Source organism: Lethenteron reissneri, chromosome 13 (assembly GCF_015708825.2).
Source record: "Lethenteron reissneri isolate LAM-NWPU_2019-01 chromosome 13, ASM1570882v1, whole genome shotgun sequence".
Classification (NCBI taxonomy): domain Eukaryota; kingdom Metazoa; phylum Chordata; class Hyperoartia; order Petromyzontiformes; family Petromyzontidae; genus Lethenteron; species Lethenteron reissneri.
The window spans coordinates 8,581,081-8,604,535 of record NC_083791.1 but is presented as its reverse complement, the minus strand read 5'-3'; the positions used below and the strand labels follow the sequence as shown (position 1 = coordinate 8,604,535).

Below are 23,455 nucleotides of genomic sequence, written 5' to 3'. Positions count from 1 at the left end.
AGAGAGATACGCAAACTCTAAATATACAGCCAGCGTCAGGATGGGGATCGAACCCACAACCTCCTGTACACCAGGCGAGGTAGTTAACATCTCCTAGCCACCGCGATATGAAAAAAAACGGGTACCTTGAAGTCCACACGGATGCGGTGCACGCCATCAGGGATGGCGCGAGGTTTTCCGTTGCCACCATTGCTCAAAACCGTCGCCACGACAACCTCCGGCTTGTTCACCTCCCTGCCCTTCTCCTGCGACCAGATCAGCGCAGTTGGCTACGTAAGTTGCAAAAGAAGTTCAACGTACATACGTACGTACATACAACGGCGTGGACTCACGCGCCACTGAAGAGACACTCCAAGAGACACGAGACCGTGTCGTGAATTAGCCCGTTGTCATAGGCTCCCTGCTTGGCACGTCTCTCACACACACCCCCAGTTAACAATCCAGCAGTGCGTACACATCCATTATATAGGCTTTTTTTGGGTTAGATTGCGTAAATATAGATGTGTCGTTAGACCCGCCACCACCCGACACAGCCAGTAAGGAAGGTTTGTCACGTAAACAGAACATGCCAGTGATTACAACTGGCATCATAAGGCAGACAGACAGATTTGTGGAGTGCATAAACAGTTAACAACGCTGCATCCGTGAGCAGATGATGCAGGTTCAGGATTGACCGTGTTTGGAAAAGTAAATTTTCACGAGCGCTGGACAATCTTTGAGCAGTTCCTAACTGACGACTCAAGTGTCCATGTGAATCTGTAGTGAAGTACAGCGAAACTTTGCTTTAAGAAACATTAAAAAAACTCACGAAATATTCGACATCTTCACCACCATTCTCCGGAGGGAAACGCTAACCATACGTTTTAAAATCTTATTGGACACCTTTTAAATTATTTGTGTTTTTTTATTCATCTGGCACATGCCTCCTTCCGACCCTTGACCTAAGAGTTGACTATCCTCACATTTTATGGCATCATCATCATCGAGCACCATTCAAGTTAATTTTGTTTAACCAGGTGAGAACAGTTAGAGCAGGAAAGTCTCTTGCACTTGGTGCATACCTGGTGGAGCGTGCGTGCGTGCACGCACACACACAACCCAACCACCATGACCAGCACGCCCAACCTCGACGAAAAGCGTGAGCGAAGGAGGTTTGAGCCTGGTTAGTACTTGGATATGGGGAGACTGCCTGTGAATACGAGGTGCTGTGTGCATAGCCTGCGAGATGGCAAGGAGGTAGCAGTAGCCACGGATTAAATGAATCTGTGGGGAGCTTCGAGTGTTCATCCTCTGTACGACCACCATCATCCCACTGTGCAAAAGTGGCATGTCTGCCACCGCGCCAGGAGCACACAGAAACCCACCTTCTCTTTCGACTTCTTTGTGCGCAACTGGGTTCCCCGTTTGGTAGATTTTTCTCCAAGCACGACTGCAGAGACAGACGCACATGTACCCACACAGCTATAAACACGTGCAGCAGAGCGTGACGCATTCACGAACAACGCGTGTGCGCATGTGTCTGTGTGTGTACGCAGGTATGTGTAAGGTAGGGACAGGATAGCAATAGGATATAACTCTGCTGCATACCATTTACGGGTGGAACGATACAACGCCTTGGTCATTTGATTCATTATCGCGATTCGGAGTTGCAAATCTATTCAAAAATTGATTATCTTTAAACACTGCGATAAATGGTAATGCCTCTAGCGGCTGCCAAACGTGACATGAACCAAATACGTGCAACGTGTACCGACTGAAAAATAGAATTTCAATAAACGCATTTCGATATGCGTCCTGAACCCGGCAATAGAATACGAATCAATAAACCGATGCATCGTTCCACCCCTACCATGCGCGGACGTACGTGACAGACTGTCCATTAGTTTTGAGAATGACAAATAATTTATTGTAAAAAAAAAAATCACTTAAGTGTATCGAATTCACTGGAGCGACATCTGGAGGGAGCTGCTACAACAGTTGGTTAGTGAACTGCATTTTAAAAAACGGCCACGGTAAACATCAGTGGCAAGTGAAATCTGAATGGGAAACCCTGTGCACTCGCCAAACCCGCACTGACCAAAGTGGTGAATACTCTCTGGTTTTTTTCGGTAAAGTCACGTAGGTAAAAAATTTAAATGAAAAAACAACTAAATTAAATCACGACGTTTCGTCGCGGCAAAATTACTGTATCCCACTTGATACAGTAATTTTGCTGACGGTTCCACCTGAAGACGGAAGCTTGTGTTGCCTCCGAAACGTCGTGATTTTATTTAGTTGTTTTTTCATTAAATGTTTTACCTACGTGACTTTACCGAAAAAACCACAGTACGAATCCTTGCAGTCACGAAAACTGCAAATCCAAAGTGGTGAAGTACGGTTCAACAGCCCCCATTCCTGACGCGGCGTGGCAAGGCTAACAATCCAGCAAGTATAACGACTAAGGACTGTGATTTATTATTACACACCGATATTCATATGATTAATATATGCATAGCTCACCAACTGTGTTAATACACTGAATAAATCACCTTAATTTTCGGATATCTCCACATAAAAAAAAAAATTTAATGTTGTTTTTTGGTTTAACACGCAGTAGGCTTTCGCGACAAATCTCATCCACAATAGAGATTTTTTTGGGTTAGATCGCGTAAATAGAAATGTTGTGGGTTTGGCTGTCGCCTGATGATGCTGGTTGTTGTAATCACCGGCGAAACGCCACGATACTCGAATTGTAAATGTTGTGGTGGGTTTACTTTCACACACACCGGTGTGCTGGACTATTAACGAATTGGCACGTTTTATTTACGCGACAACCCTTACTCATTGGCTGTGTCGGCTGGTGGCGGGTTTAACGATACATTTATACTTACGCGATCCAACCCGAAAAGAAAAAACCTCTATTATGGATAACAGAGAAGAAGCTGCATATAATAGCGGCTCTGGGAAGCAAGGCCAGGTTTGTGTAAATCCCGAGTGTGCTCATCTCAGAAGGCGTCCTTTGCATTTGAAGTGTAATGTAAGCACGTGTCGCTCATATCAGAACTGTGCTTATATTGAGATTGTATTTTACCTGGCAAAGTCTAATGCAGCACTGTAGAGGTGCATTAGGGGTCATACATTGAGTAAATTATTCACCTGTTTTTTTGCTTTCACATAAAAACTAAAACGTCAAGTCTGGATGGCCAAACGAAAAGATATTTTTTTCTATCTGTGGAGATAAAGGAATGAAAGGTGATTTATCATGTTCTCCAGATTATCTTACCTATAAAAGTAACATTTTTATACCACGTCATTCTCAAAACGTATAGACCACTCACCACGTGTTGCACGTGTTATTAACATGACGCTTGACCAACGCAATTGGCTAGTAGGGGTGGTCACGATTCTATTCACGAAATAGATATGTTTAACAATGTGGTCATTGTAGCAGCCCTCGAGTGGCTCAAAGGGCTCACGTGGTCCCATTACACAACAATATAAATAAATAGGGTCAAAAAAGGTGAATTGAACGCATTCATAATTGTCCTTCATCGTTACACCCCTAATAGAGTAAGGAAAGCTGCATTGGTAAGCGAGAGTGCGATGTAACGAGTGACTTATGGTAAATTCATTTGCATATGCGTACGCTAGCTTCCCTTCAACAAGCGCAGCAAGTGATCTCAGTGAGAGGTGGTGGGGGGGGTAACTTCATATGCAGCGATCAAGGTGAGCTAACTGCGTAGAGCCCACACAGAGGTGAGCGTTACTCATCGCCACTCATCGGTGGCTGAAGTGGCAAGGTTGCGACATTAGAAAGTGGGAAGATATTTATATTGTTTGGTTCTTTCGGTAAAGTCACGTGGGTGAAAATAAAAAATAACTAAATTAAACCACGACGTTTCGGAAGCAACACAAGCTTCCGTCATCAGGTGGGACAACCACAGCAAAAAACAGAATTACTTTTGCTGTCTTCTTGGGTCTTTCGGTAAAGTCACGTAGAAGGGAAATAATAACTACCGAAAGAACCAAGAAGATGAATCCCTGCAGTCCCGAAAGCTTTAAATCGAAATTTACTTTTGCTGTGGTTGTACCACCTGATGACGGAAGCTTGTGTTGCCTCCGAAACGTCGTGATTTAACTAAGTTATTTGTATTTTTACCTACGTGACTTTACCGAAAGAACCAAAGAGTATGGATCCTTGCAGTCACGAAAACGTCTAATCGGGAAGATATTTGAATGTAAAGGGGCGCTGATGAGGCAACGCTCCAGTGAAACGCCCGTTGCAATGAGAGAGAGATCATGTGCCATCGATTTAAAGTGCTGCAGAGTAATAAGAATCGCAAGTGCGGACACAGAAGATTGACGAGAGAGTGAATGGGAGGACAGAGATATGGATGCCAAGTTGACCATTGGGATAATCCCTACAGGGAAAGGAAATAATAGAGAAATTAAAGCTTTATTGGTGAGAAAGTTAGAGAGAGGGGAGATGCAATTAGATAAACTATAGAGATAAGAGTCCCACAGATTCACATAGAGACACATACACTCACATAGAGACCCACAGACTCAGAAACACATACACTCACATAGAGACCCACAAACTCAGAGACACATTTAAATAGAGACCCGCAAACTCAGACACGTACACTCAAAGAATCCCACAAACTCAGAGACACATTCACTTAAATAGAGACCCACAAATTCAGACAAGTACACTCACAGAGACCCACAAACTCAGAGACACATACACTCACATAGAGACCCACAAACTCAGACACGTACACACAAATAGAGACCCACAAACTCAGAGACACATTTAAATAGAGACCCGCAAACTCAGACACGTACACTCAAAGAGACCCACAGACTCAGAGACACATTTAAATAGAGACCCGCAAACTCAGACACGTACACTCAAAGAATCCCACAAACTCAGAGACACATTCACTTAAATAGAGACCCACAAATTCAGACAAGTACACTCACAGAGACCCACAAACTCAGAGACACATACACTCACATAGAGACCCACAAACTCAGACACGTACACACAAATAGAGACCCACAAACTCAGAGACACATTTAAATAGAGACCCGCAAACTCAGACACGTACACTCAAAGAGACCCACAGACTCAGAGACACATACACTCACAGAGACCCACACACTCACATAGACTGACAGGCTCAGAGACACATACACTCACATAGAGACCCACAAACTTGCACAGACCCACAGACTCAAACAGGGAACCATAAACTAGATGGGCAATACAGACACCACCGGAGCAAGGCAGCATGAGAGGGAGACTGGAAGGCGAGATGGGAGGATGTGGTGAATTAAGATACGAGGACAGTATATGTGACGAGAGAAGAGGCACAGCAGCTCATGGAGAAAGAAAATCCAAGCATCCGACCCCACGTGACAATGGGGGATTGGGCTCAAGAGTTAGAATAACATTCAATCGGGCACATTCACTTAATACACTTCAGGCTCCGACCGTTAATTCAAATTGTTAGCTGGCAGTGTAGCTAGATGACCTTTACTGGCTGCCAAGCGTAGCATCATTACACATGCAAATGACTTCACCACAACAATAATACAGTGTCGAGTATTATTGATATTGTCAACAACAACAACAAAAAACAGATATTAAGTATGCAGCGATGCAAGCGCAGAAATAAAAAAAACATCCACCACCGTTGTCACTGCCGCTGCACCTCTAACGGAATAAATAGAAAGTCGGCCAATGTCTCCGCCAATTCACCCGCAACGCACCCGATCTCGTCAGATCATGGATGCTAAGCAGGGTTGAGCTCGGATAGTGCTCGGGGGATGGGCAACCAGCAAGCATAACAGGTGTTACAGGCTGCGGGGGCCCGTCGAGGTTGGCAGCCGAAGGCAGTGCAGCAACGCCCATTGTTGTACTGTACTTCTATGCCTTGCTAAACCCTCGACGCGGTGAAGTATGGTCAAACAACCTCGACCAACCGGCATTTGCACCTCCGCTTAGCACGGTTTGCTACGTATGTTGCCATAGAAGTTCAACATACACGCACGGCGCGGTATGTCGACAAAAGGGTGGTACGTGTACATTACGGGCAATGACCTTGTCGAATGGCTAATATTTTTGACAATGGCCCTTCGTCCGAGCAAGGCTAATGCCCGAATACATTGGCTTGCTCCATATATTCTGTTAGTTATAAGGCAGTGCTAATGACAAAGGTGGGGAGGTATTTGTTTTAAACTTGTCTTTGTATCAATGATATTAGTCCATGGGTAGAGGTTTAATACGAGTGTTTTTCAAGAGGTAAAGAGACTTTTTGATAATAATTCTGTAATTTATTGTTGGTGCAATCCCGATAATAGAGAAAAAATCGCGTGGCAAATGGCGCATCATCTTGGTAGTCGTAAACAGAAGGCCACAAAGAAAATACAATTAATTTTTGTTGAGCCTTGACAGCCAGATGCCTGTGTAAAGGACATATGTTTACTTATTTTTTCCATTATCATCACAAACGCAACTTGGATCCATCAGTACGAGCGAGACGATAAAGCACCAAAGGACTGAATGTGAACGACGAGAAAATTAAGGCCGCAAGCTTTCACCCGAAAGGTAATCGTGATAAAAAAAAATTGGGACACATTTAGTCCGATGACGTTTTGCCTTCCAGGAAATGTAACACTTCTTGTCACCAGCACTTCATGCTCGGACATGCTGGACAAAACCAACGTGGACTGTCCAAGGAGTGGCGTTTTTAGCATATCATTAATCGATATAATTGTTGGGAAAGCTTGGACGGCAACTTCTGCATATCCAGCAGACAGTTCAGCCCGAGTCCGCTTCGGACTCATGTTTGTTCGGAACTTTAAAGGAAGTTTCACGTGAAAGGTGGTTTAACAGTGACGGTGGGATGTGCATGCAGTGTTGTGGCCGTGGTTTAACGACAACCACTACTTCTTTGCTGCTACCATTAGGAAACAAATGAGCCACTGGTGCAGGTGCACTGCGCCTGAGGATGGCAACGCAATGAAAATCTGCAAATGCCAACGTGAAATTTTACTGGAAAGTGCCGTTCATCTCTTTACGTATTGAAACGTCTCGTATGACAGGATAACAAGAAAGAGAAAGCGAGAGAAGCGAATGCCAGAATGCTTACCTCCCAAGGGCTTGCCAGCATCGCGCGGCCTAGCAACTTGCGAGGCCTGCTGAGCCTGCGGAGCCTGGGACTGAGCTAGCGGCCCCTGCCTGCCCGCCCTCCTCCAGCCTGGGTCGCCCTCACTAGGCGAGTCCCTGGCTCCCCCCGGGGCTTCCGCCTCAACCTGAGCATCTTCTTTCCTTCCCGCTTTACCCCTGTCTGTCTTTTTCACTGGACGCAGACATTGCACGACCTACTTATTTAACTTTTTTAACACTTTTTGGCAATCAATATAATATTGTTACAATAAAAATTAATGACAATGTCATTTATTTATCAGGAAAAGCTTCACCGAGTCTCAAGACTCTTGCATGGGAGAGTCTTGCTACCTTGGGATGCCCCCGACCGATTCCTTCCGAATTAGTGTTTTGCTCGGAGACAGAACTGGGGCGCCTGGAGAAAACTCATGCATGCGAAGGGATAATACTCAAAAAGGTGCACGCAGATGGGATCATGAACTCATCGGATATTCAGCGCACCGGACTGCAAAATATTATCGAACCAGCAGTGGTGAAGAAATATGGCTTAATGATTGAAGCTAGGATTGGAGGGCCACATAGAGATGGGCAAGGCTCCGAAATCTGCCAAGCTTGCAAGGTGGACCGGAGGTTAGAGTACAGCCAAGTGGGTTTGCCAAACCATGCGTGCAGACCGTTTGAGTGCATGTCCCCTCGATGTGTGGTGGGATTTCTCCACGTAACGCGGCTTTCCTCCCACATCCAAAACAGGAATTGGCCAAACGTTCCAATGCAAGACCTCGCTGAAAGCACAGCCTTGAATCTAATTGAGTATTTTACAGATAAATAAATGACAGTATTATTATATATATAAAAAACAGAAAATTACGTTTACAAAATATGATTTCATATTTTAACTTAATTTTTTATGTTTAAATTCATAAAAGTTGCGACACGGGTTGTTAAAAAAAAACACATCAAGATGTGCGACATCGTTTAAACAATGCAATTAACAAAATATTGACGGAATCACAAATTGCGGAGGTTACATCGGACGGACGGTAACACTGGGCGTGAAGGAGTCACACATTGTGAGGGTGAAGAAAGCATTAAGCAGACAATTACAGTTGCATCAGCAGACCACCACCACCACCAGCAGCAGCAGCAGCAACGGCAACAATCGTAGCAAATCATGCCAGGCATTTCGATCTGTAACCAAAAAACCCGCGTGCCAACGTACCCTGCTTTGGTGTGCTGTCCGGCTGCGTGTAATACTGTAGGTTCTGACACTTTCGCATCCTGGGGTAAAAAAACGAGGGGGAATCAGAGCAGAGGTAGAGGCACAGATACAGCAGACGGACAAAGACAAAGGTGCAGGCTGCTGCGACAGAATTATGCTAGCGAGCACCGGGTGAGGTCCTCCACGGTGCACGAGGGGAAAACGAAGTCGGTACCACGCCCCCGTGTCCCCAGCTGTTATGTTTACACAGCTCACCAGGTATCCATTACATGCCGAATTGACCGAGTGAAGGCCGAGAACGAGAACTTTTTGATAGTACTGTACATGCCACACTGATCCTAGTCGTGGCCGGGACACAAACTCATTTCGCCCGGTTAGTAGCACAGTGCACTAACCACTATGTTTCCGCTCTGCAACAATAAACATAGACATTTAATAATATATTAAATTACAATTACATACACAGAGACAACATGCTCAAAGAGACGGATACAGATAGACACACACATACATAAATCTAGACACGTAAATACATATACAGATGGACACAAATGCCAACGCTCGGATTTTCAGACACGGTCATAAAACACATACATAGAAGCACATCAAGACACACACACACAAGCCAAAACAAATGCCGACACACGCCAACTTAATAGAAATAATCCCACGATTAACTTAGAATTGAGGTTACGTTTGAAGACTAAATGGACAAACCAGAATCAGCGGTCATGGGAGTGGATGAAGCAAAAAGCAATTTGTATCGTAATGAACGTATCCTTTGCATTGTTTCTAGATTTGAAGCTTTCGTGACTGCAAGGATTCATACTCTTAGGTTTTTTCGGTAAAGTCACGTAGGTAACAAATTAATATAATAAAATAAAATAATAAATGAAAATAACTAAATTAAATCACGACGTTTCGGAGGCAACACAAGTCTCCGTCTTCAGGTGGGACCGTCACAGACAAATTTACTGTATCATACAGTAAATTATTAATCTTCTTGGTTCTTTCGGTAAAGTCACGTAGAAGGGAAATAATAAAATAATAAAAATAAAACATAATAAAATACAATTGTATTTTATTATGTTTTATTTTTATTATTTGATGATACAAAATAAAATACAAAATAGAATTGTATTTTATTATTTTATTATTTCCCTTCTACGTGACTTTACCGAAAGAACCAAGAAGATGAATCCCTGCAGTCACGAAAGCCTTAAATCGAAATTTAAATTATTATTATTTTATTTTATTGTTATTATTTTTTTTTACCTACAGGAGTATGAATCCTTTGCATTGCCTCTTATTGAATTTGTGTTGTTTGTACATCTTCGCTCCGTCCATTGGTCGACATCAAGGCTCGGCAAACTAAAATAACAAAACGATAATTTATTTTTTAATTCGGGGAAAAAAAACCCACAATATTCCAAGACCCGCATTGCAACGTGAATACGAGGAGGTGGTTCCTTAGTAAATAACGTTTCACGAAGCGGTCCTCTAAAGCGCCGCATGCGCCTCCGGAGCTGCAGATTGCCAACCCCTTGCCTAAACGAACTTGGCTATCGATCGGGTGATCCGGACCATCCCTCCACCCGCACCGCCCCCATTTCCCTGGACAATTGAGAGGTGACTGGCGAGAGAAATGCGGCGTGGTGGGGCTTGGGGGCTCTGGCTACTCACTTGCAGCACTGCTTCTTGATGTTGCGACCTCCAAACTTGGGCTTGTCCAGGCAGTTGGCGCACTCGCCGCAGTCGGCCTCCACCCGGCAGCCGTCGCACTCCCCGCATCGGCGCGAACGGCGCAGCCTCCTCATCGCCGTGCGCCGACCACCGCTGCCTCTGCACGGCCCTGGCGCTGGGGGGGCTGCCGCGGGCTGAGCGGCCGCCGATGCCGCCCCCGCTGCCGCCGGCATGGAAACCAGAGCGGGGGGCGCGGCGACGGCGGTGGCGGCGGTGGGAGGGGCCGGGCCGTGCGGGGACGCGGACGACGCCGGCTGCTGAGCAGCCTCGTTGACTGTGGACTCGGCGACCCTTGAGGAGGGCGATTCGGATGCCTGTTGGGAGGGGATGGACGGGGATGTTTGCGCGTACATAAGTTGAACTGCTTTCGCACTGTACGTAGCCAACCGTGCTAATTGGAGGTGCGGGGGAAGGACAACTATATGCTGAAAATAGTTCTGAAGAATTGAATTTGTCCATCTAGATGATTTCAAAGTGCATAGCTCCAGTGATTTCCTAATATCCGAAGGAAGAGCGTTCCAGACGGCCGCAGAATCTGAAAGCGCAAAGCGGTGATCGTCTTTGTTCGATGGGTCTGCCAAAAGCCGCTGCTGCGAGGATGACCTGAATTCGCGTGGTGTTTTATTCTCCTTGACGAGGTCAGCAAAGTATCGTGGTTCAATTGTGGCAAGCACTTTGTGCGTAATGACTGTGACCTTACAATGTATTCGTTCGGATGGCGGTGACAGGTGACGTCCGCTGAGGGGCAGGGCTGCTTATAGGGTATTTTCTGCAGGGCAGGTAAGGCTGGTGGTGTGTAAAACAATATGTACACACACACACAAGTGCAGCCCTGTAGTTTATTGCTTACGCAACTAAATAGGGCTTTAGAGAGCCCTCTGAGCAGGTGTTTTGGCCTACTCTGCCACGTTGGTCAGACGTCCTGGGTACACACACTTCACCCTCTGCCACGCGACTTGCTGATCGACTGCGGGGAACCGTTATACTATGCGATGTTGCACAATATCGCCATGCCGCGGCAAACTCTACTAAGCTCCGAGCCCGATTGAGCCGCCGAGAAGCGGACGTCGGGGCGAGCGAGCGAGCGAACGACAGCTGGCAGAGAGCGGCACGGCGTACCGCGGAACAGGAGAGCGGTGCACTGCCGCGGTGCACCGAGTCGCACGGCGTGAGGGTCACGCGCGGGGTCAGAGAGCCGGCCTCTCTTGATGACGCCTGCCTCTCGTCCGCGGAGGCGGAGCCGGCGGTGGCGGCACCACCGCCAACGCCGTCCGAAGCCTTCACAGCGTCTGCGGGGAGAGAATCGTCGGTGAGCGTGCCGCGTGGCTCCATGGGATTTTTATCGTGATTGTCAAACGAGGGCCCAAAGGCTTGCGACACACAGTAGCCTGCAACTAATAATACTTTCATTTTGTATAGCGTCATTCATGCTAATATCATCCCACAACGCCGTACATTAATTTATATATAAGGACCAAATCCCATATACAGCCACTGCCAAGCAAATGAAAACCCTACAACTACCAAGCAAAATAAGAAATGAATAAACAAATACAAAAATGGCACCAAGACAAAAAGTACAAACAAGGTAGCAGAGCCGATACGACAGACTTGCTGTACGACTTCTCGAAGCCGGATTCAGGCATTCAAAATATAAGGAATCAAAAAAAGCCGTGATCAGACCACTGTTCGCTAATGAAGCTGCACGCAATAGGCAACAAGATGTGTACGTGCACCAGCGGTTCTCAAGATATATAAACTTACTGTATTTACCTGTTGTATGGAATTCGGGAATCCTCCATTGATGTCACGTGCTCTGCTCGTGCTTTCTAGCTCTTTCGGATTTTTTTTTATATTAAATTTAGAGATAAACTAAGTCAATTGTTAGCGTCAAAATGTACACGTCCAGTGAACCTTGGCATTCATCCCCACTGTTTAGTCATTAAATTGCGTTGTCAGTAAATTCCAAAACATTTATTCCATTGCTATGAAGTGAAAGTCAAATGTCTTTGGTGGTAATCGCATATACATTTAATTAACCAGAAATGCAATTCAAATGATCAAACGTAAAATTTGACAGCCATTCTCAATAGACCAGGAGCTGGAAGGCTTTCCCCCACACCATGTCAGTTAAAAGGGAGTTTTGACCATACTTCACCATACTGGGCAGTCCAGGCTGGTGAAGGAGGGGGGGGATTAGGTGGCAAAGAAAGCAAGAGAGCAAGACTGGCCAGAATCGGGTCCTCCGATTTCTCCCTCCACGTTGAGAAATCAACATCACGCGTTTGGATTATTTTGCTGCTCGAAATGTCCACATGGCGATAAGCCACTTCGTTGAGCTATCATTTGTGGCCAGGTCGCTTCTGAAAAGGAAGCTACCAGCTCAGTGGGCTTTAACTGGTAAAATAAAAATAGTTTAATTTCATTTGTATAGATGTGTTTACCTTTCCTATGCTGTTTTTTGTATTGTTTTTGGTTGTCACATTCTGACCCGCCCCTAAAGGACATCTGTAAAAATGAGCTTCATAGCTCATCGGATTCCTCCAGTATCAATAAATAAATATTCTGATTCTGGATTCGGGATGCTTGTAATGACATCATCGGAGACGCGCATGGCAAGATGACATCACATGCCGTTCTCGCGCTTGGCGCATAGACCAGAAACCCAGGATAAATCCCCCCCCACCCATCAACTCACCCACATACCCACCGGTATTTAGTCACCAAATCCTGCTATAGCCATAGTCTAAGTCCAGTTGTTATCTCTCTCTGGATTTCATTCAGTCATTCGCTTCGTCTATCCGGCGAAAGATAGTCTCATCATCATCATCACGATCCATGGGCAGAGAGCCCCATAGGTGTTCACTGTACATTTCGGCATTTGTTTCCACTTTCCTCTGTCTTGTGCCAATATTCTCAAGCAGTGAAAGATAGTCTTGTTGACTCGAATTGAACACTGCCACGCATCCACCCATCCCTTACCAGCGCCACCGCTGCGCCTGCCCTCGGCCACGGGTGCAGGCGGGAGGCCAGCGTTGGTGGTGGATCCGGCGGCGCCGGCTGAGCCGTTGGTCGGGTGAGCGCTCAGGAGCAGAGCGCGCGGGAGGCCCAGGGCCACGGCGGCCCCGCGGCACACGTGTTTGATGCGCGGGCCGCGAGCTCCACCCGGCTCGGCGGGGCCCTCCGACGAGTTGTCGCTGTGCTGTGTGCGCCAGCGAGCGATCGTGTGCGACACCATCCAAGATATCAGTCAAACATTCACTCCGCAAACAATCGCAGAGTTTTTCTTATTTTTGGGTCCGCCGAGCCGACGTAGGCTGATGAAGGGTGACAATCAAAATTTAATACGATTTTATGTCATGGTGAAACTGCCACTATTTGGACAGATATGTAGGATGTACAACAACAGGAAATTCAAAGTGTGTTGTTTGGAAATATGGAAGGACCTCACAGGGAATGGCTTGAAGACGACATAAGAGATTGGTGCCGGAAAAATGTGGCACTACTTGAGCATATTGGCAAAAGACAGGAAAATGGAAATAAATTACGAAATGTGCAGTGGACACCTACGGGATATCTGCCCATGGATCGTGATGATGACGATGACGATGATGATGAATGTGATGGTATTTATTTTTAGGGCAGTCACTGCCGATCGGACAGAGACCAACAACGCACGACGCTTGAGTACCCACGAACACCCAGATTCAAACTCTTAGTTTTTTCGGTAAAGTCACGTAGGTAACAAATGAAATCAAAATTAATAAAAATAAAATAATAAAATTGCTGTAACAGCAAATCTGGCTGTGACGGTCCCACCTGATGACGGAGACTTGTGTTGCCTCCGAAACGTCGTGATTTTTATTATTTTTTTTTAATTAATTTTAGTAACATTTTTTACCTACGTGACTTTACCGAAAAAACTAAGAGTATGAATCATTGCAGTCACGAAAGCTTCAAATCTAGAACCCAGATTCAAACCCTGTATTCCAGCAGTGCATCTCATTGGTGCCTACTCTGTCTCATCATCAGCATCCTGAGAGACCCGGCCACCTTCAAGTGATGCGTTATTTTGAACTACTCAATTACACCCACGTCAATTCATGTATTCTATGATTATTTTTGTCTGTTCCCCAAATTAAATAGAGACTGCGCCTATTGCCATAATGTCACGAGACCGACACTAATATAATGTCATGAGCCAGGCAACTGTGACAGAGCGAGCGGTAGGTAACGGGAAGCAGAGAACGGCTTCCCTTCACGACATCCTCGTGAATTGTCCATCTCGGGACGTGGCGCCGATAGCACGATTGGGATAAAATTGGGAGAAAAAATATATATTTCGGGAGCTTCTGGGTGGCCTCACCTCCCGCGCCGTTGACGGCCCGCTCTCTGGCGGGGCGTGCCGCTTGCGCTTGCGGGACGGCCTCTCGCGGTGGTTCCACGCGCCGGCTGCTGTCGCGGCAGGAGTTTCAGCCCCTGTCGCCTTCAGCGGCACCACAGGGCACAGCTTCAGCATCGGCAGTACTCGGCTTGTGCGGTGGACCGTTCCACCAGGTGCGTGCGTGCGTTAGTCTTTTGTTTGTGGTGGGGGCGGTGGTGTGGTGTTTAGCACGCTGCGCAACGAACCCGGCGACCCGAGTTCGATTACCGCTTACGACCAACAACAATGGCGAATATGTGAACCGGTGGAATTGCATCAGTCGTACCGTCACTGTGCAACAATGCTACGAGTCATCGACCAATATTGATCTTTACTCGTACGTGGGTTTTAATTTATCCTGGCAACCCTATCTCGTATGTGAGTTTTAATTTATCCTGGTAACCCTTTCTTCCACTTGTGGGAAGCGGTGGTATAGCGGTTAGCGCACTTGCGTGACGAACTCGGCGACCCGAGTCCCGCTCACGATCAACATCAGTGGCGACCATCTGAATTGGTCCTGGGCCTCCCCCAGGTCGACTCAGCCTCAAATAAGTACCTAGTGCGGTACATATACATCGCCACTAGGGAGACAAAGGCGGCTGGGCGTGGTGCTGGCCACCCACCCCATTGGGTGCCGTGCCGGTTTTCATAGGTGCTCACTAACAGCACTTGCCCCAACAGTCTGTTGAGGCTATACACAGTGGATCTTTCTCTTTATGGTTAAATGTGGGGAGCTGTGGCGCAGGGGTTAGCACACTGGTAATAGAACTTGGGCAACTGGCTAATAGCGCTAGTACCACTAATAACTGCACCCACAATAAACTTGTACAGTATTTGTATAATATATGCAATATTTCTAAGCTGTTAACTGGCGAGCAATGGCCTTCCCAACATCTTACTCTTCTTCATCTCAGAATGAGTGATCTTTTTTTTTTGACTGCAGAAATCCGATGAGCCGTGAAGCTCTTTTTCACACATGTCCAGTCGGGGTGGGTCAGCAAGCTACAACAACCACCTGATGGTGGGATACTTCGAGGGCATTCCTGGGAGGCCGCACGTTTACTGTGCAGCAGCAGCAGCATCTGACGGAGGCCAAAAAGCATTGGCGATGTTGCGGTGGTGGCATCGACGGCTTTGGCTATGACAACTCGATTTTGATAAGGACGCGTTAAATAGAGCTTATCACGTAGGCTTTCGTCACCAATATCATCCATAAAATAGGCATTTTTGGGTTAGATCGCGTGAATATAAATGTGTCGTTAAACCCGCCACCACCCGACACAGCAAATTAGTAAGGTTTGTCACGTAAACAGAACATGTCAATTCGTTACTAGTACACATCCACAACATTTACAATCTGAGTACGACGTTCGGCAGTAATTATAACGACCTTCATCAGGCGTCAATTCAATTGGCGTGTTCTGTTTACGTGACAAAATCTGACGTGACAAACCGTGTCGGGTGGTGGCGGGTTTTACGACACATTTATATTCACGCGATCTAACCCACAAAACCTATATTATGGAGATTACAGAGCACCGCAACGAGCAGGCGCAGACGATGCCTCAAGACGACGTTACAGGCAAGGGGGGTGGGGGGGAGGGGTGAACGACATGGGCCGTCAAGACGAGAGCTGCCGACGGCGCCACCACACACCTGTGCCCGTCGAGCCTTGCCCCTCTCGATGCGATGGAGCTGCGCCCGCGCCTTCTGCAGCAGCGTGCGCAGCTTGCGGTCCGCCGTCTGCCTCGGCGGCCGCTCCCTCTGTCCCGCGCCGTCCTCTTCCCCCTTCCCCGGCTCGTCGTGGTCGCCGGGCTCACCGTCGTCACCGTCATCGTTGTTATCGTCGTCTGAGCGTTCCGCGCGCCGCTGCCCTTGCTGCCGCTGCTGCCTCTGCCCGCCGGCCGCCCTCTCTCGCTGGCGCTTGGCGGAGGCGCGCGTCTTCACGGCCTCCGCCTCCTCGGCGGTCACCTCCGGGGACACCAGGGGCTTTTGCGCCGATGCGTCGGCAGCGGCATCGGGGTCCTGCGCCTCGCTCTCAGAACCGGCGCCCCTCTGCCTCCTACGCCGCATCATCATCAGCATTGTTTTGCCTTTCCTCTTCATCTTTTTCTTACGCTTCCTCGCTGTGCTGCTGCCACCATCCTCCTCCTCCTCTTCTTCTTGCTCTTCTTGCTCTTCCTCGCCGTCGCGCTGGCGCCTCTGCAGACGCTTGTGCCGTTCGGCTGGGGGCAGGAGGTCACCAAATGCTGGCACGCGGCCGATGCGAGCCAGGAGCCCCCCAACCGCGGCCGAGTCGGCGCCGGCGCTTGCCACGGCCGCCCCGTCCGGTTGAGGGGCGCCGTCGAACCCAGAGCCGCACGGCACCGCTGCTAGGGCATCGCCGGCTCCGCCGCCGTCGTTCCCCCACTGCTGCCGCTGGCGTCTGTCGGGCCGGAACAGCGACTGCGGCGCCAGCAATCCGCCGGTGCCCCCGGGAGTCGTAGCCGGCGAGGAGGAAGGAGACAGAGCGCCGGTGAGGGCCGCCGCTCGGCTGCTGCGCGTTCTCATGCCGTGCGTGGGGACCCGCGACAACGACGGGGACCTGGATCCGCCGCGCCCGCCGCGTCCACCGGAAAACGGCCGCTTGCGCCTGGCGCTGGCGACGGCGGTGGAAGCGGCCGGGGAGCCGTGCTGGAGGCACAGCGGCCGGGCCGGCTCGCCAGACGGGCGCTGGGGCGCGCAGGCGGCCGACAGCGACTCGTAGATGCGAAGGTGAGCTTCTGTGGGCGTGAACGTGGGCGCGCGTAGCAGCGGTCGCCGCCCGGCGCTTGCCGGGGACGCTGGCTGCACCGCCGTCGCCGTCGTGGCGCCGGTGTCGAACCTCTGACGCGCCGCGAACTGACGCTGAGCGGGAAACCTGCACGCGGCGGGCAGGTTGGCGGCGGCGACCCCCGACGGCGGGAACGGTCGCCCCGGCGCCACCAGCGTGGCCGGCGCTACCGTGGCAGCCGCCGCCGACGACGCCGACGATGAGGTCGACGAGGAGGCCGACGACGGCGACGAGAGCCCTGCGGCGACGGGGGCGAACGGGGGCGGCTGAGACGATACCGGCGCCAGCAGCGCCGGTCCGGGGCCGCACGCCACCGCCGGCGAGCACGAGAAGCGGCCGGGGCGGGCACCCGCCGACGCCGCCGACGCCGCCGCCGTCGACGACGAGGCCGACGAGGCCGACTTGGCGGCCAGGCCGGGCCGCGGCGGCGCCAGCCCGACCTCCTCCGGCGTGAGTGGCGGCAGGCGGATGTTGTCGAAGACGGGCTGGCGGATGAGGCCGGCCTTGGCGTACTTAGCAGAGGAGAACGACGGCTGCTGGCGTCCGTCCGGCACGCCCGCGGGCGCAGACGCCGAGCCCGGCGGTGCCACCGGGCCCCAGCGGAACGTCGGCTCGCGCAGGATAGAGCGGCGGGCGGTGCCCGCGGCGGCGCCGGCGCCGGCCGCGGCGCATGCGGCGCGAGCGGGTGGCGGGACAAGCATGGGCAGGGTGTGCGGGTGGGGGTGAGCGTGCGGGTAAACCCACGTCGTGAGTAGCTGGGGCGCCGCCGCCGCTGTCGGCGGTGCCCCCGTGGGCCCCAGCGCGTGGGACAAAGTCTGCCCCAACGAGCCCAGCCGGCGCTCGCCGTTGAGCATCATGGGCGGTGCGGCGCGCTCGGCAGAGCCTAGCTCTCCGAGCCGGCGCTCCGAGTCAGAGCCTTCGGACGACCCCCCAGGGCTGTCGGACCGTGAAGCCGAGCCCGAGGAATTCTGGGACTCCTCTTCCTCCTCTTCCTCCTCTTCCTCATCGTCGTCTTCCTCCTCCTCCTCGATCTCCTCCTCCTCATCTTCCTCGTCATCCTCCTCCTCATCTTCTTCCCCTTCCTCCTCCTCCTCCTCCTCGCCCGACTGGCTGTCAGAGTCACACGACTCCGACGAGGGCGAGGAAGACGTGGTCGAGGTCACTGACCCGCGTTGGCGCCCACGGCTGCCAATGCCGGGGCCTCCCTGCACATGCCTGTGCTGCTGTGGCTGCTGCTGGTGATGATTGTGGTTATGGTGGTGGTGGTGATGGTGCGCCATGGACGCCTGCGCCGACAAAGACGGAGACGGCGCCGCCACCGCCGCCGCTACAGCCGCGTCAAACCCCTCGTCCTGGATGAACCTCTTGGGCGTGCGGATCACGCGGGAGGAGCGCGAGCTTACGGCCGGCATCACGAAGCGCCGGCCCACGCGCGACCGCTCCCTCCGCCCGCCCCGGCCCAAGCTGCCGCTTGGCCTCACTCCGACGGGCAGGGGCCGTCCCGCCCGGCGTCCTCCTCCCACAGCCACGGCTGCCGACGCCACAGCTGTCCTCCGGCCTCCGCTGCCCGGCTTGATGACAACGGCGCCCCCCATTCCCCCGCGCCCACGCTTCTTGGCTCGTTGCAGCAGCTGGCGCGCGAGGCTGGCATCAACGCGCTGCTTGCGCTTGGCCAGGACGCCGTCGCTTTCCCGGCTCGTCGACGGCGGGCGACCGCGTGGCCGGGACGCCCTGGCACCGTCCTCGCTAGCGTCTCTTACCGGGACTTCCAGTACAGACGCCGCTGCTACCGGCGCCAGCGGGACCTCGGCCTGCGCCCGGGAGCCGCCGGCGATGGAATCGTCCGACATGGCCACGTCCTCGGCAGCGATGCCGCTGTTGTTTTCCACCGATGTTCGTTTCTCCAGCGACGGCTGCTGCTCTGCTTCTGCCTCCCGCTTGCGCTCCTCCTCGTCCTGTTGCTGCTGCTGCTGCTGCTGTTGCTGCTTCTCTTGCTTCTTTTGCTGCTGCTTCTTTTTCTTCCGTTTCCGCTTCCCGCGTGATTTCTCCGCCCTCTTCTCCGCCGCCGACCGCTTCTTCCGTTTGCGCCGTTCGCGTTCGCGCCGCTTGGACAAGCGCCGACCCTCCGCCTCCTCCACCTCCTCCTCCTCCTCCTCGCCCGCCTCCTCCGCCCCCTCCTCTGCCCCCTCCTCCCCCTCCTCCTCCCCCGCCTCCTCCTCCACTTCCGGCACCGACTCCCGCGGCCGTTGCTGCTCCGACGCCAGAGATGAAGAAGACGTCGGCGGTCGGGGCGGCACGGGCGGCGATGCAGACTCACGCAAGCGGCGGCTCTCAGAGCGTGGCTTCCCACGGCCGTGCTTGCGCCCTACGGGTGAGAGGTCAACCACGGGGTTGAGGTCGAGGTGGAGCCAGGGCGACGCCAGGCCCGGGGTGGTGGCGTTGGACGGAGCCGAGGAGGTCGCCCTGCGGCGGCGGGATTCCGGGGAGCGCTCGTCGGAGCCGCTACGCGGGGGGCGGCCTTCGTGGGAAGAGGAAGGAAAAGGAAGTTGGGATACCGTCGTCACACCAGAGTTCCGCCTGAACCGGCGTCGATTATTTGTCACGGGTCAGGGTCGCGATTCGACGCAAGGAACAATTCTGTTTAGTCTATTTTCACCGTCTCGTTCTTACCTGCAGTTTTGTTCGCACAACTGGCATCAATGTATGATTAGCACATCGTTTGCGTGTACATTTCATACCCATTCCCACTCGCACAATGTGATGCATAACAAGTAAACCCGTAAAAACTAAGTTTTTCACTCTAAATCCTTTATATGCGTGGCGGCTAGAGTTCTCTCGTCCTCTGGCTTGAGATGGCTGCAATCTATGGGTCAGATGATTGCATTGCACCATTAAGCAATTGGTAATTAAATATTTAATTTGTTTTCCCTAAACAGTGTAAAATTTTGGAAAAAAAATGTCACGAAAATTAATTGTCACACAGAACGAGTCTGTGTGGAAAATGTCAGCTCGATTGGATCACGGGAAGTGGGTTAAAAAACGAGCGAAAGATTTGCACGGTCCTAAGCAAGCAAGCGAACTTAATATAAAGGATTTAAAAATATATTCGCCTGTGGAGGACGCGGGGATCGATCCCGCGACCTTTGGCATGGGAAGCGAGGGCGCTACCAACTGCGCTACTCCACCACGGCCTGTGGAGGGGTTACGCTCTGGGCTCTTACACTCTGACGTTCAGCCAAAGCCATGAATGCGTTCTATTTGAAAATATGTAAAATATTTTTTTTTTGCCTAAAAAGTGTAAAATTTTGGGAATTTTTTTTCACGAACAATAATTGTCTGGCACAACGAGTCTGTGTGGAAAATGTCAGCTCGATTGGATCACGGGAAGTGGGTTAAAAAACGACCGAAAGATTTGCACGGTCCTAAGCAAGCAAGCAAGCACGCGAACTTAATATAAAGGATTTAAAAAATCGATCGTAATCACCGCATGACGATGCCTAAATACTGCTGCTGTACGTAGCGCAAATTCGGCAATGCTTAGAATCCTCGCTTCAAGTCCTGGTTTGTGTCAGCTCGTGATTAAACCGCACCTCCGATTAACACGGTTGGCAATGTACAGTGAGAAAGAAATACCGCTACATCATAGGTTTTCGTAGTTGTACTAGTACAGCTCTCTGATGTCATTCTGAGTTGTACCACATGCTGTTCGGCATCACGCACCACGTGGTGGGCGCTCGCAACCGAGGGCGAACATGAGCTGCTCCAGTTACCAAAGAGTCTCCCAGCAAGCACATGGAGTGAAACAGCGGACCCCACGCTGAACAGCCCGCAGTGAAACCCACAAAACACATCAGAGGGCTATATCCGGTTTGTATGTATGTTCAACTTCTTTCGCACCCTACGTAGTTAAACGCGTTCATTAAAGGTGCAGAGGAAGGACAACAAACTAAACACATAAAACTGCTCTAAAGAAGTTAGTTTTTAATCGAGATTTAAAAGTGGATAGCTCCAGCGGCTTCCTAATGCCGGATGACAGAGCGTTCCAGACGGTCGTCGCGGCGATAAACAACTGTGAACTATATCCGCTTTTTTTTCGATTTAAAGCTTTCGTGACTGCAGGGGTTGATCTTCTTGGTTCTTTCGGTAAAGTCACGTAGAATAGAAATAATAAAATAATAAAAATAAAACATAATAAAATAATTCTCAGGACGTTTCGACCACAACACAAGCAGACGTCCTCAGCTGACTAGAATACAGAGTATGTGGATTCAAATCCTGGAAGAACAGGTCTGTCTTCTCGACAGACCTGTTCTTCACCTGAGGATGGCTGCTTGCGTTGTGGCCGAAACGTCGTGAGAATTATTTTATTATGTTTTATTTTTATTATTTTATTATTTCCCTTCTACGTGACTTTACCGAAAGAACCAACAAGATATATCCGCTTTGTATGCACGAACGCAGGTAGAATTTATTTCGCGCCGTGCGTGGCCAACCTTGCTAATCGGAGGTGCCGTTTAATCACGAGCCGACACAAACCAGGGTTCGTAGCCAGGCTTCTAAGCATTAAATTTCGATTTAAAGCTTTCATGACCGCAGGGTTTCATCTTCTTGGTTCTTTCGGTAATATAATATAATATGTTATTTTATTATGTTTTATTTTTATTATATTATTTCCATTCTACGTGACTTTACCGAAAGAACCAAGAAGATACTTCTAAGCATTGCCGACGCGGCGATGATGAACCGTGACGGTGGCACTTGCCTCGTGGTCGGCCCGGCGACGGTGCGGGGCTGGGCCGGCGGCGAGCGCTGCGCTTGCTTGCGTCGTTTTTGGGAAAACCTTGGAAGTCCTCCTCCTGCAACCAAAAAAAACAACAACGTTATGATTTAGTAGTAGCTTTTTACCCTTTAAACTGGTACAAAACTGACACCTTTATACAAGGCATCATGTTTGCAATAACCGCAACACAAGCAGTCAAAATACAAACAAGAAGAAACAACTCTGATAATGGTAATGATATGCACTGTCCTTGAAATTGATTGGTCCACACCCGAGACAGCTTTCCTTAGAGCCTAGTCTCCATTGGTGTTCGACCAGATGACGCCAAAAGGCATACAACTCAAAAACAGTGCACTATCAGAGTATTGAGAGCTCGGGGTAAGCATTTACACTATGAGACCTCCTTTACCAGTGGCAAAATATAGTACAAGGCATCATGCAAACATGATGCCTTGTATAAAGGTGTCAGTTTTGTACCAGTTTAAAGGGTAAAAACCTACTACTATATTTTGCCACTGGTAAAGGAGGTCTCATATTGTAAACGGCATGATTGTGTGTATGTTGAACTTCTTTTGCAGCGTACGTAGCCAACCGTGCTAATTGGAGGTGCGGTGGATGGACAACAAAACTGAACACAAAAAAGAAGTTTAAAAAAAAGAGCTCAATGGCAACGTTTCCTAGATGTGGAACGATCGGCACCTTTTGTGTTGGTGTGGTACGGTAAATTGCCTTCGGGAACAGGACTTGTATCAAGAGTTATTTTTTCATCTCATTTGTAACATGTCATTGTAATGCGATGCCACCTTGTGTGGCATTTCATTTGTCCTGTCTATCTCGTTCATAGGTCTCATTTGTACTCTCATTGTACTGTAATTGGTGCCTTGTTTGTGGCGTTTCATCTGTCCTGTCCATCTCACCTTCATTGTGTCTCAATGTACTCATTTTTACTGTTGGCAATTTCACCTCCGTTTAGCACGGGTGGTTATGTACGGTGCGAAAGAAGTTAAACATACATACAAATACGGTCGTGTCTCGTCTATTCTGTCCCACCTGCACCGTCTATTGTATTTGTTCTGTTCCTTGTATTGTAATCACACATAGTCCTGATAAGCCAACATAAAAAAAATCACTTGTGATAAATAACCAATTCTCAAATGCATGATTCTATGCATATGTATTTATTCATTAAATTAATCTTTGCATGCCTAGCCTTACAATCAAGAGTCTCGACCACTCTACACCTGCAATCCACCCAGGTGAGTAAGAGGAGGAGGGCAGCTAACATAGAAAGGCAATGCAAGTAAACATGCAGAGTACAACAA

The 23,455-nt window shown here is 49.8% G+C and overlaps 1 protein-coding gene across 1 annotated transcript in view; it reads right to left on the bottom strand.

Annotated features, from left to right (window-relative positions):
- The window catches only part of LOC133342080 (histone-lysine N-methyltransferase 2A-like), a 72,131-nt gene that overhangs the window by 41,657 nt on the left and 7,019 nt on the right, over positions 1 to 23,455 (bottom strand). Inside the window, exons 2-11 of the mRNA XM_061551005.1 lie at positions 22,116 to 22,209; positions 16,198 to 19,871; positions 14,485 to 14,604; positions 13,101 to 13,320; positions 11,238 to 11,407; positions 10,059 to 10,432; positions 8,376 to 8,434; positions 7,140 to 7,349; positions 1,365 to 1,429; positions 126 to 245 (exon numbers count right to left, since the gene is read on the bottom strand). Of these exons, the coding sequence (XP_061406989.1) occupies positions 126 to 245; positions 1,365 to 1,429; positions 7,140 to 7,349; positions 8,376 to 8,434; positions 10,059 to 10,432; positions 11,238 to 11,407; positions 13,101 to 13,320; positions 14,485 to 14,604; positions 16,198 to 19,871; positions 22,116 to 22,209 (5,106 nt within the window). The remainder of the gene's footprint in view (positions 1 to 125; positions 246 to 1,364; positions 1,430 to 7,139; positions 7,350 to 8,375; positions 8,435 to 10,058; positions 10,433 to 11,237; positions 11,408 to 13,100; positions 13,321 to 14,484; positions 14,605 to 16,197; positions 19,872 to 22,115; positions 22,210 to 23,455) is intronic.